The sequence below is a fragment of the Erigeron canadensis genome, chromosome 8, assembly GCF_010389155.1.
Source record: "Erigeron canadensis isolate Cc75 chromosome 8, C_canadensis_v1, whole genome shotgun sequence".
In the NCBI taxonomy this organism is placed as follows: Eukaryota; Viridiplantae; Streptophyta; class Magnoliopsida; order Asterales; family Asteraceae; genus Erigeron; species Erigeron canadensis.
Window position 1 is genome coordinate 36137955 of NC_057768.1, and position 16832 is coordinate 36154786.

Genomic DNA, 16832 nt, shown 5'->3' on the forward strand with positions numbered 1-16832 from the left:
TATTTTTTATCAATTTAAATTATAATATTTATCCTAATTTACAATTTACCTATACATTATAAATCATTAAAGGATTATATTATAATTTATAAATTATTTAATCCAAATTATTATTGACAATGTTACTAAAGATTTTGATACTTTTATATTTTTATTTTTATTATTATTATTATTATTATTATTATAATTATTATTATTATTATTATTTTCTTTAATCGTGTAATGCATGTGATTAATTTATCTTTATTTTAACTAAGAGAAAAAAAGGATATAAAAATCTTATATGACATATTTATTTAAATAACAAATAGAATTTCTTTTCTTAATTAAAAACTTTTCAAATATTTGGTATTTTTTTAAGTCATGTAGATTATTAATTATTAAATTAAATTATCTATGTATTTCTTTGTAGTCTTTCAATTTATTTAATCTATTTATATTCACTATAAGTATCTATGGTTAATTATTTAATCAATTTAGGGCTAATATGAGTCTTTGAGTATCAACTAATTATTTTGTTTATTTTTAATTTTTTTTGTATGTTGTGATATTAATTTAAGAAAATAATTTAACAAATTTACTATTTAAGAATTATTTAATAAATAAAAAGTTTCAAGTTATAAACTTAGTTGCGTACTTATTTAAATTATTATTAACAACGAGAGCAAGTACCCGCATGTTGTAACGGTGAGATGGTAGGGTAATAGGTCATAGTGTGATAGGTCATAGGAGGTGATAGGTCATAGAGTGTGATAGCCAAATACCTTAGCCGTACGGACTCCGTCATCGGATTTAAAAATTCGTCAAAAGTATATCGAATGACCAATCTAATGAAAGAGCATGAAATTTTAAGAACACCCATATAATTTTTATAATTTATCGATGTATAGTTTTTGAGATGAAAGATTTTGAATGAATTAGAGGAATAAATGATTTATGGATAAGAGAAAAAAAAATGATTGATTGACACTTGAGGAAAGAGAAAGGGTAATGTAGTTATCTTAGATAAAATAAATTTGATAGGAGGACATTTTAGAAAAGTAAATATTGAAACTAAAAATTTAAACAGGGGCTTTTTGTTTTATAATATAGTATAATATAATATATATATAGAAGATATAGATAATTACATTTCACTTGTCAATTGTTTTTGACATTGAATTAAATATGATATAGTGATTTTTTTTTCTATTCATCTTTTGAAATTTAGTAAATTTTATTTCACATTTTAGCTATTAAGTAAAATCCTATCTATTAATAAAATTCAATATATTGTTCTTTTTTTAGAAATTAACTCTTCCCGTTCATGTTTTATGCATTGAAATTGAATTTATGTTGATGATTTATTTGTGAAATATGTTTTATATACCCTTATTTCTTAATTTCATTTGGCGATACATGGTTGTATGATTTAGACGTTATTAAATCACAAGTCCATTGATTAGTATTCAAATATATTCATTTATGATGTAACTGTCTTTAATAAATAAGTTAGCATTTGAATACATTGTTGTTACATTATTGTAGATTTGTAGTCCTATAATTTAAATTTAAAAAATACATTATTTATTTTAAACATATTTTTACGATAATGAATATATATCATGCAACGCATTGGTTTAATCTATTAAACCTATATAACCATTTGCATTTTAAACTTTCGTAACATGCATTAATACTTTGAGACACTACATATCAGGAAACAATAGCATTATTCTAATAATAATAATAATAATAATAATAATAATAATAATAATAATAATAATAATAATAATAATAATAATTGTGTGTTTATCAAACACACTCCGTTAATATATATATTAAAATTTTTTTTTTAACTAAATTCTATAAATTCAAAATAAATTCTGAGGTAATTGGCCCACAATATTAGCCCAATAAGGTTAGTGAAATTTAATCGAGGTTCAAAGAACCAAATGGACCCCTGCCAGCCGCTAGCTTCAATCCAACTATCCAAGTCCCATTAAGATAGAGTAAATAAATTTACAGAGTAATAAATTGCGGTAAGAAAATAAAATCATAAGCTTGAAAATAAAAATATCAAGAATACAAAATGCACAATCCTTTTATATGTCATTTTGGTCTTTCATAATTAAATCATAAGTGTGTATCACGATTATATATGCGTATATTTTATGTGCCATCTGGTCAATTTATTTATATAGTATAAACTAATTCTTTGGTTTGTTTGTTTGTTTTTGTCTTTGATGAGATTTGTTGTTTTTGTTTGTTTGTAAATTTTCCTCTTTTCCAAAAACAAAATATTATTAAAACTTGAGAATTTATGTTCCATTATTTATTTTGACAAACTAATTTGGTGCTTGAGCGTTGCGGTGGTTTTACGGTGATCACATAAAAAAAAATGTGAGGTGAGGGGATGACAACAATTGCCAAGTGTATGGGTATATGGTGCGCAAAATGTTGATTGCAGTGGGAGAGACACACGACCTGAATTTTTTGTTTGGAATTTTTGTCTCACCCTATAAAATTAAGACATGGATTATAGAAGTTGGAGATTAAATATGTAATTTCAGATTTTTAAAATTAAAGATGGGTCAATTTACTTTATAAAGAAGTATAAATATTGGTTATTTGAAATGGTAACAAAAATATCAATTGACCTCTTAAAAAGGCTAAAAGTAATGAATTATGGGTTTATACATTTGAAAATGTGAATTGACTCCTAAAATGTTGCATACATATTTTTATTTTAAATGTTGTAAATGTACCGTTTTTGTGATACTATTCAAAATCTGTTGGGTTTAATCTTGATTTTAAGTTGTTATTTCATAAGTTTTAAGTCACGTTATTATTAGTTTTACTAGTATATTTATTTAGTAGTTTAATTGGTAGAATGGTCATTGTTTTGACTGGGTAAAAAGCAAGTAGAGGAGTGGTGTAAGTGGTCCGGTTATTTTTTTTTTGAACGTTAATGGGACGGTTGTCCTTAAACTTCAGAGTCTGTTAAACTCCATATGCGGTCTCTACACCCACCAAGCAGGATGTGCTCAAGGATGTCCGGTTATTTAGATAAGTTAGTAGTTTTATCTTTGATGCACGTTTGTACTTGAAGGCTATATATATAGCATGTTTGTCTATTGAATGAGTAGTCCCTTTTGAAGAGAAAAAATTAGTTTTTTTTTTTTCGTCTGCATTTTTTCATATTATATACCCATATTTGTAAGTGTTTTGTGTGTATATTGAGGGTCCTCAAAACCTACAAAATCTAGTAATGGGAAAAATGGGTAAATAAAGTATGGCTTTATTCTCAAATATAAGAGATTGGCTGTTACGACAATACGACATGATTTTCATAAAATTTAGACTTTGATAGATTGATTGATATGATCATAAGATATATCCCCCACATGCGTACCATGTTTGTATTCACAAAGCAGTAAATAATAACATAATGAAGGCTAGGAAAAAACTATTATTCACATCAAGAATGTGTAATTATTTATCCACATGGGTTTTTTTTTGTATAGGAATCGAAAAAAGAACGTAACGACTAGTTGGCACAATCGGTAATTGTAAAGATTTGTATATATCCTTGACGATGTGAATAAAATATCCACATGCATACCCATTTGTAACATGTGTTATTGGGAGGTTTTTCAACTCTAGATATCTATATTATCCTGATAAGTTTTCATGAACTAAAACATGTGCTAAAAGTTTTAAGTAGGTTTGTGAGTTGTCACTAGAACTTTATTAGTCGTTCCGGATTAATAGCAAGCGATTAAAAGAAGCTAGTTTGATTCTGGGTTTGAGTTTATTCCTATTAATTGTTGTGTTTTCGAGAGAAATAATAGGGTTTTTTTTTAGATATTAGATGAGGGAATTCTCTAGCGTAAACCCAGTTAAAATAACATAGTCTATACCCCTATTATGATATTTGATTTGCATATGTCAAAAACAAAAAAAAAACAAAAAAACAAAAATCCTAAAACTTTGTTATCTATAATCTATATTATCTTATAACCTTTTTTTAAAAAAAAAAATAAATTGAACTGACGAAAATACTTATCTTCTTTATTCACTAATTTAAACATCTCTAATTTTTTTTTAAAAAGGTGCGGATTATTTGCTCGCAACAGGGGATTTAGCTTACGTTATCTTAATCGGGTCTGCGCTAGAGAGCCCCCTCACTCTCAATACCTAGTACGAAGAGAAACTCCCAGCTAAACCGTCTGAAGGTACGACATTTAATTGGGATAAAACCTTGCCCCCTCTGCAGGACTCAAACCTACTTCACTGAAAGACTTTATTGTGAAATTCCCTCAAATGTTTTTCTCATGTCTCGAACTCCAGACCTCCAGCATGTAAAGCTGGTACTCAACCACTGAGCTATAATGAGAAGTTAAACATCTCTACCTAATATACCTATAATACCCTTAAATCTCAACTACTTGTTTTTTTCTCTTATCAAATCTCAATTACTCATTTTTTCCTCTCTCTTCTATAAATCATTTTATTTATCTAATTCATTCAAAATCTTTTATCTCAAAAACCGTATATCGATAAATTATAAAAATTGTATGGGTGTTCTTAAAATTTCATGCTCTTTCAATAGAGATGTCATTCGATATATTTTTTGACGAATTTTTAAATTCGATGATGGAGCCCGTACGACTAAGGCATTTGACCATCACACTTTATGACTTATCACCTCCTATGACCTATCACCTCCACCATCTCATTGCTGCAACGCGCATGTACTATCTCTCGTCCCTTATAAAGCAAACCAACCTCCATATTTTAGGAAATTCAACATTTTTTTGATGTGCATAAAAACACTTGTACCTTCCATATTAAAAGTCTACTCCCTGATTTTCATAGTAAATGTACAAATAATTTATGTACAAATAATTTATGCACATTAAATACAACCTAAGAGCTGTATTTAGCAAACCTCATAAATTATATCTCACGTTCGTTTGTATGTATCACTCTCATTCTCTTTCTCTAACACACATACATCAAACACCATCACGTATCACGACGTCACTTTTCATCTTTCTAGGTTTGATTTGATTTATGTATGTATCAAATTTTATATTTTTTCCTTCTGTGTGATGCTAATATATATTGATTTCAAGATTTGATTTGATATTGGTTTTTGCTTAAAAAAAAATAGATCATTTTTTAATTCATTTTCATTCTATTATGTTAATTATTTTATTTTATTTCTTTATTTTAATTTAGTTGTATTATAGACGAACATATCTCATGTTGCATCATAATTTATAAGAAGAATTTTACTACACAAAAAGAAAATTTTTACTACACATATTTTCAACCGTGTTCTGATCATCGGTCTTTATATTTAGTGTTAGCTAAATTTGGGTTTTGATATTATATATTTTTAATTGTGATCATCAACGACGACTGCTATTTAGTATTATCCATCTATGATGGTTAATTTTTATGGTTAATTTGTGTATCTTATAAATTTTTGCACTCAGTTATCGACTTACATTTAGAATGATAATTACAGTGATGCTTTATCGCCGCATCTCAAAAAGGTAATCTAAACAGTTTGTATTACCGTTACAGTATATCACGCGTTATAAAACGTTGTCGTTGCGATGCGCGAGCACCTTCTAGTATACCTAAAAAGTATACAACATACTGTATAATTTAAGTATTTAATAATACAATAATGAGATACTAAGATATAAATTTTTAAGCATATCTTTATAATAAAAAAAATAAAATTGTTTTTTTTAAGTAATTTTAGAAAGCTTTGATGTGCCAAGACCACATTTTATGTTAATTTTTTTTTATTTAATTATGATGTCAAATAAAAAAATAAAATAAAAATAGTCCCTTATTAATGTATTAGTCATTTATTAAAAAGAAAAAAAATTCTATCTTATATAATATTAAATATAAAATGTCTTTTTTTATTTACTGAATGTAATAATTTTTAGTTTATAAATTATTATTGTTTAAGTTGATTTATTAACTTTTTAATTGTTGTATTAGTTGAAGTATCACTTTTATATATACCAAAATTTACATTTATTTTTAAATATATTTATAATTTCAAAATTTTAATTAACATGTCCTCGTTAAACCTAAGTTAATTAGCTAGTAATAACATACTGGAACATGTTGGTAATGCTATCTAAAAAAAGTTATTCCGTAACACATTCGTAACAACTATATATTATTAAACGTATTAATTTGAATTGTCGATAGCCGACATATATTTACATGGAATCGGCATTCTTTGTTGGTATTATTGACAACTAATTAATAAGTTTTCATATCAATCCTATAAATTGTGACTTGATCTTACATGAAATCGACATTCTTTGTTGGTATATTATTGATTGAAAAATAGATATTTTTGAGTGATTGACATACATCTAGCTGTAGCCAAACATTGATCCGGAGCAAGAATGATGGAGACAGAGAGCCCTGAAATGCAACTATGTAAGCCAAGAGTTCACACCAATTATGGGTCCATGTCACTGTGAACCCCATTTTTTTTGTGAATTGTCACCATAGTCCCAATTCACATTAAAATTCAAGTCAATGGCTCAACACTAACTTTAAAAACACGGTTTTTAAACTTTAATCATCCACCAATGAATCATAACTATGAACTACTATAAAGTTACCTTTTAGTGAGTTTGGGCCAACAAGTGTCTTTACACGTGTTTTTTTTTTTTAATAACTATTATTCACAAAAAATTGTCGACTCGCACAATTGAAGAGTGACACAAATAATTACTCGTACAAGTTATGTACAAACATTGAACCGGTTCCAATTTTCCCAACTAGTATTACAATTCCTTGATCGATGTTTGAGCCAAAGAAAGCTAGTTGTCTTGATCTCTTGGAAGACATTTTCCGTACAATTTCTCTCTTCTTTGAATCTTCTATTGTTTCTAGCCCGCCAAATGCACTAACACGAAACAAAGATGATCCCTTTGAATATCTCTTTTGCAATTCTTCCAAGTCCCGTATAGTCTTCAATTACAAAAAAGTCTTGTATAACCTTGCACCATATACTAACTTTGTACCAAATGAGTTGAGCCAATTCGCATGAGCACAACAGATGCTCCAGACTTTACTCCATTCCATTGCAAAGCACACATTTGACATTGTCAAAAATAACATTCCTTTCCTTCAAAGCAAGCAACGTTGGAATCCTGTTCATGGAAGTTTTCCACATAAACCATTAGCAGTCTTTTGTAATCCACTTAGGCCCTTTGAACACGAACCGGTCACTGTAATCGTTCCCGCTTCTGAGGAAATCTTTTGCACTTTTCACCGAGAAACATGTTTCTTTCCCTCCCACCCATGTCCATCTATCAGGTTCGTTCTTAATGCAGAAGCTGGAAACCAAAGTAGAAAGGTTCTGCCATTCCATCATTTCACCGGGAGAAAACCGGGGTCCTGGTCCAGTTAATCACAACACCAAAATTGTTGTTGTTCACTCTAAGGCGCTCCCTCATCAAACACTATTTTTCTTTTTCTAGCTCAAAGAGCAGAGCAAAACGCTCCTTAAGTGTTGCATCACAAGTCCAAACATCTAACCAAAATCTTATATCATCCCCTTGACCAATGATGTGCGTTTTATTTCTAGTCTTTAAATTTATGTTGTACAAGTAAGTATCTAACCTAAACACACTTAATTACGAGCAGAGAACCCGGTCAGTGTAGTATAGCCTAATGGTAAGTTACAGGATCGTTCGTAAGGACGCGTTGCGTTACCTAATCTAGTAGTACGTGTAATTCTAGTTTGTTTGGAGGTTTGTCACCAACTCCTAATAAACTAACACTTTTAACAGTAAATTAAAATCTAACCACACGTTTTGCAGCGAGAGGCTAATCTGAAAGTAGTTTGGAAAAAGCAAATAACAGTAATTAAAATAATTGTTTGGCATCTCCGATCTCATGGTGCGACCAAATACTATCCTACTGGTTTGTTAGCCTGTTGGAAACTTAATCACGGTTCATATTCTCGTTAGATTCACTTTGCCTAGTTAGTAGTGTTGTCGCTAGACTTACACTACCCTTTAAAACAAATTATCGCTAGAATCATTGTTTTAAGCATTATGACCTAAAGTTTGTGTTACTAATTCATCTTTTAATTACCTGCTCTTAAGTCATGACCAGATATAATTCCCTCCGGTGACCACAGTGCTCGTTTCCAAGTCAAAGGATCGCGTCTGGTATTGTTAAGCTTCATGTTCAATTCATCCTAGTTACTATGGTTCTGGATCCCTCGGTTACAAGTGAATCACTTTTTACTTCTAGTTAAAGACCGACTAGTCGTTTTCTGTCCTAGCATATTAGTCCTAGTGTATGATCATAGACAACCATCATAATTAAACTAATATGTTCAGATATAAAACCAATAGCAACATGAATTACTAATAAACATGGATCTACGATAAACAGTAAAGCACAATCCAACAGAATCTAAACAATCACAGTAAAACAATAAGCGTCTACATGATCACATCGATCCAAACAAGTATTCAGCCTACTAGCCTAACATTATTAAAGGAATAACAAAGTCTGAAAAGATGAAAGACATTGTTCGATAATATAAAGTAAATAAAGATAAAATATCTAGACCAAGAGTGAAGATCGGAAGGTGTTTAGATGCTCCAAAACCTCATTGGAATCTGCAATTTCGATCTAGGGTTGTTGCTGGGCGGCTAGGGCTGCTGAATCGGCTCTCTCCTAGGGTTTTGAGGGTTAGTTCGACTTAAATAGTGGATAAAAGTCGGTTTTCTGATCTGGGCTGACCAGCGGCGTTGGTCCTGGGCTTCTATGGGCTAGTGATGCTGGTGAGTTTTAGCGGTGCTGGCTAGGTGGCGAGCGGCGTTGGTGGCTGCTGAACTTGTTCTCGCGTCTTCGTTTGGCTCCCGAATCACTTCTTTGTGTCTTGTAATTTCATAGGCTTCCTTCTTGAGTCACTTGATGTCATTTACCCTCTCTCGCATCTTCCGGGAACTTGAGTAAACACATCATTCATTAAGTACTAATAGTTCCGGAATAATAACTCATTTAAGCATAGAAATGAAGCCTTTTCTTAGGGGTTTTTTATCACAAAATGGACATTCATCAACCAACAACCCCTTTAAACAATTGGTTAAAAACAAGCCCATGTACGTTTACTTTGCTAATGACATTAACAATTGACTTCCAGACCCCACTGATGGTGCGATTAAAAGGCACAGGGTTCCAACACTTCTTGGTATTGTAGATCACATCAACTACCCTCCTCCACAGTGCCTTACTTTCGGTTCAATATCTCCAAACCCATTAAGAAGGAGAGCCAAATTTGAATCACGCAATTTAGAAAGACCTCAAATTCTCAGAACGGTTATTAATGATAGTTCTAGTAAAATCCGGAAAAAAATTAACACCGTTAACTAGGGCCTCGAGATTTTAACTAAGAAAATGATATAAAATGATATATTCTCTAAGTCTAATCCTTCTAAAAATATACTAATTACAAGATCATGATATGTGCCAATTTTAGATATTGAAATTCAGAAAGAGAAATAATGAAATATACATGTCATATTCAAGTGGTTTTGAAGACCAATTGATCATAGATCAATAGATCAATTGGTACCGTCACCATTTGACCACATGGGCTCACAGATGAAGGTTACAAGTCACATGTTCAATTGTTGCCAAAGGCAAGAGCAGAAACTATATTTAGTGACCCATGTGTGAGAATAGTAAGTCAGCGGGCATGAGTTATATGAGTGTACGCTCTGGGTGCCAAGACGGTACATGAGACCAGAAGGTTCTCACCCATTTATTTTTATTTTTTATGTGGTTTTGAAGGATTTTTAAAATAATCTTTTAAGAGAATTTACATTTTCTAGAAATAATGTGTTCAAAATTTTTAAAATCAACTTAATGGGTCTAACTCCTACATTAGACAAAAATGACGGGATCATATGTTTAAGTTTTAAATGTGATAAAATAAATTTGGGGTTTCATGCATGTTGGCAAGAGTATTTTTTTTTCTTCATTTTTGATGGGTCTACTGTCGTAAAAAATGGAAATGATCGATTAAATTAGTGACCCGTCAATAAGACTAGTAAAATTGTATGCTAAAAGTTGATTTTTTATTCAAATTTTTTTTACATATGTTATGATGAATTTTTAATTTATAATCATATATTTAAATTTTGTTTAATTTCGTTTTTTTTTTACTAATATATATTGCATTGCATGGGGCGCTATGCTAGTTAAAACTAGTCGTTGAAATTGTTTAAGCTTAGAATGTTACCCCTATTCAAATTATTAGTATTTATAAAATTAAATGAAAATATCATATGATTCTCAAAAAAGAAAAGAAAAAGAAAAGAAATGGTCTTTTGTGGCAATATTGTATAAATATAGTTTCTCAAGCGGTATAAATACAGATAACATAGTTGCGATTGTTGAAATTTGTACAAACCTCAAAACCAACCGTATAAATTTCCCAAAGAATTGTACTGTATATGAGTAGTTGGATATGGAGAATATCAATGATTAACATGTTTCTTTGACTTTTTGTAATGTCAAACTAGAATTAGAATGTTGGGATCACTTTGACACCATATACACAAAAATGATATCATCCAAATAAAAAGTCAAAAGTTGACTGCCAATTGTGCGAAAATTTCTTTTTAAGCCACTTAGGTCGCGTTTGGTTCACAAAATCTGATAGAATTTGATGGAATTGGAATTGAATTTCATTCCTTAATGCGTTTGGTTGCACAAAGAAAAGAGAATCTCATTCCATAGGAATGTAAACATTCCATCATTTGATGGAATCTCCATTCCTTGGGGATGGAGGAAGAAATTTCATTCCTTCCATCACTTGAATTTTCAAAAAATCAAAAACATTCCGTCAAATTCCATTCCTTTAAATTCCAATTTCTTTGAAAGATTTCATTCTTTACCAAAACATTCTGTGAACCAAACGCGCCCTTAGTATTCCTTTTCATATTTATGTACTCATTCATAGTTTTATATCAATAATTTTAAAAATTAATTATCATTATAAGTTATATTTCTATACTACCATCTAAAAATTCTACCTCTCTTAACCTATTAGTCCCTTTTTGGAAAGAGTTAAAAAAATTTCAAATAAAACCATTAAACTCCATTTTTGGAAAGAGTTAAAAAAAAATTTCGAATAAAACCATTAAACTGAACCACATTTTGGAATAAGTTATAACAATTAGTACAACCTAGCTTTAGATCAATTACAAAGTCAAAATCACAACAAAAAAAGCAAACAATCGCAATGAAAAGTTACAAAATTTGACTTTCTCATTGTGATTATGATTTTCTCATTACGATTTTATATTTTCTCGTTGCGATTTTGGCTTTCCATTGCGATTTATACTTTGTCGTTACAATTTTGTAATTTCCCATTGCAATTTTATGTGTTTCTCGTTGCGACTTTGACTTTCTCATTGCAATTTTGTGTTTTTTCTAGTTGCGATTTTGACTTTCTCAGTGCAGTCTTAATATTTTATTGCAAATTTCGCTTTTATTGTGATTTTGTGGATGTTAAACTAAAATAAAAAGAATCTCGATTAAAATGGTATCTTATGTAAAAATATTGTGTGGTTAAGTTATTATCTCAAAATAAACCAAACATCTTTTCATCTATATCATCATGTCCCATTTATAACCAATGACAAAGTCACACTTAATTATAAATGGTATCGACTTGTCATTCAGTGAATGACGAGCGAGCGAATAACTAATGGCTCTAAGTTTGAACATGCATATTGAAACCTCATGAAACTCGTCCTACTAGGTTTCTTCTGAACGAGTTAAGCTTGATCCTTCATTATCAATCTTTGCCTCGACTCGGAGCAAGGACACTCCTTGGTCCTAAATTACTTGTTATATATATCTAACTGGACTACCCTTCTCCTCTACATATATTGTTTATATTATCTTTTTATTTGTTTTTCCAAAAAAAAGCACCACATATGCCACATGGACCATTATTATGGAATTTATTGAACCACACCATAAAGCACGCACACGTTAATCGTACATCTGAGACAATCAGAATCGTAACTTCGATTTTTCTACCAGTCGTTCACACTCCTGTTTTGGCCCCATTTCAATCTATATATAATCCCCATAACTTCAACTCATTCCAAATCATTCATTAACACATATTTCACACAAAACACACACTAGCTAGCTAGCTAGCTAGCCAAATACTACTTGCCATGGCTATAACTTTCAGTAATGAAGCTCCGTTTAACTTCATTACTTCCTTGTTTTTCTGTGTTTTAGTGTTCGGTTCTTGTCGTGTTTGGTGTGCATCAGTTCCGGGTATCTACATATTCGGAGACTCGTTAGTCGACGTTGGAAATAATAACTACTTGACTTTGTCCCTTGCCAAAGCGGATTTTCCTCATAACGGTGTGGATTTTCCCACAGGAAAAGCCACTGGCCGGTTTAGTAATGGAAAGAACGCGGTTGATTTTCTAGGTAAGTCGTACTTTTTCATACACCATGCACAGTTATTCATAACTGAATAACTTATTTCTTGCAGTTTGTAACTAATTAATAAACTGTTTGAAATTTGTTTCAATCAGCTCAGTTACAAACTGCATGCTTATTTTAAATTGTTTTGTAATTGATGAAATGTTACATGTCTGATTTGGCAGCTGATAAGGTCGGACTACCATCGCCGCCGCCATATCTTTCACTTGTATCACACGCGAAAAAGTTGAGCAGCACCAATGTAACGCTTACCGGGGTCAATTTTGCATCAGGAGGTGCCGGTATCTTTAATGGAACAGATGAACTATTTGTAAGTATATATATATATATATATATATCTCAAAAACTTGTAGAATATTTTCATGATTCATATCATTATTGTTATCTAGACATAATTAGATAAAAGTTTAAATGACACAAAAAATGAAAACAACGTCAATACTATTAGATAACGAATGCATGGCGTAGAGGAACATTTGTGATGGTTGATAATTAAGTTTAAGTTTCATATATTATATGGTAGGACACCATTTAATTTGTAAAGAAACATCAAAGAAAGTACGTACGCAACGATTGTTGATCTAGAAAGTGTCTTCTTCGTTTTCATTGGATAAAGTTGAACATATAATTAACTTTATATAATAGGTTAGAGTGTCTTAATTGTACTAAATGATAGTTATAGGTTGGTAAACTCTTATCATAAATTCATAAATACATATAGGTGACATAATAATGCTATATTAATTCTTTCCAATAACTTGGAAAAATAATTTTGTTTGATAATAATGATGAAACATATATATATATATATATATATATATATAAATAAATATAAAGACAAGATATATAACATCACTGTCGCAATTTAATTAATTAATGTGTACAACCAATTAATACATGTACATATAATTAAAGTTAAATGTAGTTGAGCTTTAGTTATGTGCAGTGCTAACATAAAATTGTTTATTAGAATAAAAAGTTAGTGCGTAATACGTGCATGATATGAGAATATGATACTATTGTTAAAAAAAGAAGAAAGACAATAATACCAAATTTGTATTTTAATGGTGTATAGTGTATCTAGTATCTACAGATCATGAAAATTATTAATTAAGATATGAGGTTATTATTATTTAAGATATGAGGCATGTAATTAGTTTTAACCCAGATACCATTATACACTAGCTAATTAAACCCGGGTTCAATCTGGGTTTTTGAAGTTAAATCGGTTTTGACCCAGATATTTTCCGTTCATATCAATATTAGAAGAAAAAAGTTCAAAGTTTTTTGAAAAAAACCCGTAAAAGGTTTAATGTTAATGTTGATTACTATTCATTTATCATTGTATATATGTTTTAAAAATTATTTTTATGAGGATAGAAAAATGAATGAAAGTTTAAGATAGTTAAAGGAATTAAACATGTTTAAGGTAAAAAAAAAACAATAAGAAAATAAAAATACAAAGATTATGATGTCATATCTATTTAAATATTGTGTTAGCAAAATATGAAGGTTTGACATGTCATTATTTTTCTAAAAATAATTTTTAAAAACAATTTTGTTTATTAATATAAGAGATCTATTCTAAAATGACCTAGGAGACATACCAATAGATAAAAAAAAAAGCTAAAATGGAAAGAAAAAGGCACCAGGAGACATTTTGGTGAAAGTCCAAAAAGGTCAAAAGACTCGAAACCACTAACATCAAGATTCACCTTTTGCAGAGATGCATGGGCATCACTTTATTTTATTATTCCAAGACTACATAACGAAGTAACGATTTAAAATTATTAAAGAAAAATGTAACCTTAAAACAAAATTTAATTAGAATCACCTTCGAAAAGTTGCTAAGATTTGTCATGGTTCATTGTGTATTATTATACTTAATGTAACACGTCCTCAAGTTTTATTTGTGGTCTAAATTAAATCCCTCTAATGATACATATAATTGATTGTTGATATGATAATATTAATTCAACAACAATGATAGTTATATACACATAAATATAATCATAGCATAGTAAATAAAACATTACTATTACTTAGAGAAAATCTCTATTGGCAACTCATCATTAAGTTTGTGAACTTTAGAAATTTTACCTCAAAAAAGAAAGCGTTAGTATCCATATCAATCTCAATATTTTAAGACCATCCATCTAAACATGACTTTTATTCTAAAAACAAAAAGTCTTTTTCTTGTGTGAAATAGAGACAAATACATAAAGATAAAGATGGAAAATAAATAAATAAAAGATAATACATGTCATATGCACATATGTAAAAAGAATCATACCATAAAATGTGAAAAGAAAAGAAAAATTATGGAAATGCGGTGAACGTGGATCGAACACGTGACCTTCAGATCTTCAGTCTGACGCTCTCCCAACTGAGCTATCCCCGCTTTTGCTTAAAACTTTGACACTAGTTTTATTTATTGGAATTTATAGAAGCAATCAATTCCTTTGACAAAGCAAGTGAGCTACTACTCTCTAGTCCATGACCAACTGGTTCAAGATTTGGGCTCAGTTGGTGCCCAAGCCCATTTATCCAAGTCCTTATTTACAATTGTTATTGGAAGCAATGATCTCTTTGGCTACTTCAACAAAGACTCTAAAGTCTCTAAGCAATACACTCCACAACAATATGTTGATCTCATGGTCTCCACCCTTAAAGGACTTATGAAGGTAACCCATTAACCAATTTATTTATTTCATTAAAGATTTTTTTGTTTGGTGCTAATGTTGGGTTACTTGATTTGGCCGCAGAGAATGTATGAAATGGGAGCGCGCAAATTTGTTATAAGTGGAGTTGGAGTGATTGGATGTTGTCCGGCGCAAAGGAAGCAAAATACTACTAGTGACTGCAAGGTAGAAGCGAATTATTGGTCGACAAAGTACAATGAAGGTCTAAAGGCTTTGTTGAAGGAATTGAAATCAGAATCATCGGATATCCATTACTCTTATTTTGATACCTATGACGTTATGAATGGTCTCATCCAACATCCTGAAACTTACGGTAATCAATCCTTGACAACATTCTTTATGAAACATTTCATTTCATTTCAATACATAGTATATATATTGAACCATGAATATCTTGAATGCAATTAAGCACTGCTTTATAATCATCTTAAGTTTCTCATGATGTTGAAAAACAAAATTCTCATTATATTGATTGGTTTTATTTCAGGAATAACGGAGATAAAAGAAGCTTGTTGCGGGCTAGGCAACTTAAAAGCTGACATCCCTTGCATCCCAATTTCGACATACTGCTCCAACCGGAAAAACCATCTATTTTGGGATCTCTACCATCCTACAGAAAGCACATCTCATATTTTTGCAGGCTTTATTTGGAGTGGATCACAACAATATTCGACTCCAATGAATGTTGAACAACTTGTTAAAGTCTAGAACACAAACATTAAACAGATATACATACACGGTCACGAAACATATTTATACATTCATTTTGTGTTTTAGCCAACAGACTATGAAGAAGTAGTCTTCTTAAGTATATATGCATATGTGTTGAATTAAATAGCTTTTTGTTAAAATCTTATCGTTGCTTTCAATGATATGATACATTCATACTTAATTTCCAGGGTTGGGTTTGTATTTAAAGCTGTCGTATCAATGAAATGATATATATATGATTTAGATTTACGAGTATTAGTTGTGGAGCCATTGACAAGAATTATGATGAATATTGATGGTGTTGTATGAAAAGTACTTGCTTTTTTAGAAAAAACAACATTCACTCTAATAAAGTTCAACAAAATATTTTGTTGGTCGATACTACCACATATGGTCCCAAAAAGTAATAAGAAAGAAAGGAATGATTGATTGATTTTGTTTATCCTGAATAATACAAAGTCGTTGATCGTGATTTTAGTAACTACAATAATTAAGCATAATTAATCATGACTTGATGATTAGATATCCATAATATGAAAAGTTAAAACATAGCTTAATAATTTTTTTTGAAATGGTACATAGCTTAATAATTAAGTAACTGAGTAAGCATACCTGTTTTGTTAAGGTCACAAAACTTAACGAAATTATTTTGGATATTGTTTATTCATGTTAAGTATGTTAGCTTTTTGTTTGATAAAATCTACTCGTATATAACAACTTCTTGGGAACTAAGATAAACAAACTTAAATGCAAGTAGCGTAATGTAGGTGAGAATTTAAGCTCATCCAAAAGACCAAAAGGGGGCATAAGTTCAAACCCTATGGTTGTACGTCTAAGAAAAAGATTTGGTCCGATTTAAGCTTAATAATTAGTGAAGATTTAGAGAGA

The 16832-nt window shown here is 30.2% G+C and overlaps 1 protein-coding gene and 1 non-coding gene across 2 annotated transcripts; one reads left to right on the forward strand and one right to left on the reverse strand.

The window, feature by feature from the left end:
* The first annotated feature begins 12166 nt into the window (after positions 1-12166).
* Positions 12167-16199, forward strand: LOC122578480 (GDSL esterase/lipase At5g55050). The gene is made up of 5 exons (XM_043750454.1): positions 12167-12516; positions 12696-12841; positions 14979-15215; positions 15297-15546; positions 15721-16199. The coding sequence occupies exons 1-5, from the start codon at positions 12252-12254 to the stop codon at positions 15939-15941; spliced, it is 1119 nt and encodes a 372-aa protein (XP_043606389.1). The 5' UTR covers positions 12167-12251; the 3' UTR covers positions 15942-16199.
* TRNAF-GAA lies at positions 14860-14932 on the reverse strand. Its single transcript has one exon. It is a non-coding gene; the product is annotated as a tRNA-Phe (tRNA).
* Positions 16200-16832: the final 633 nt, after the last annotated feature.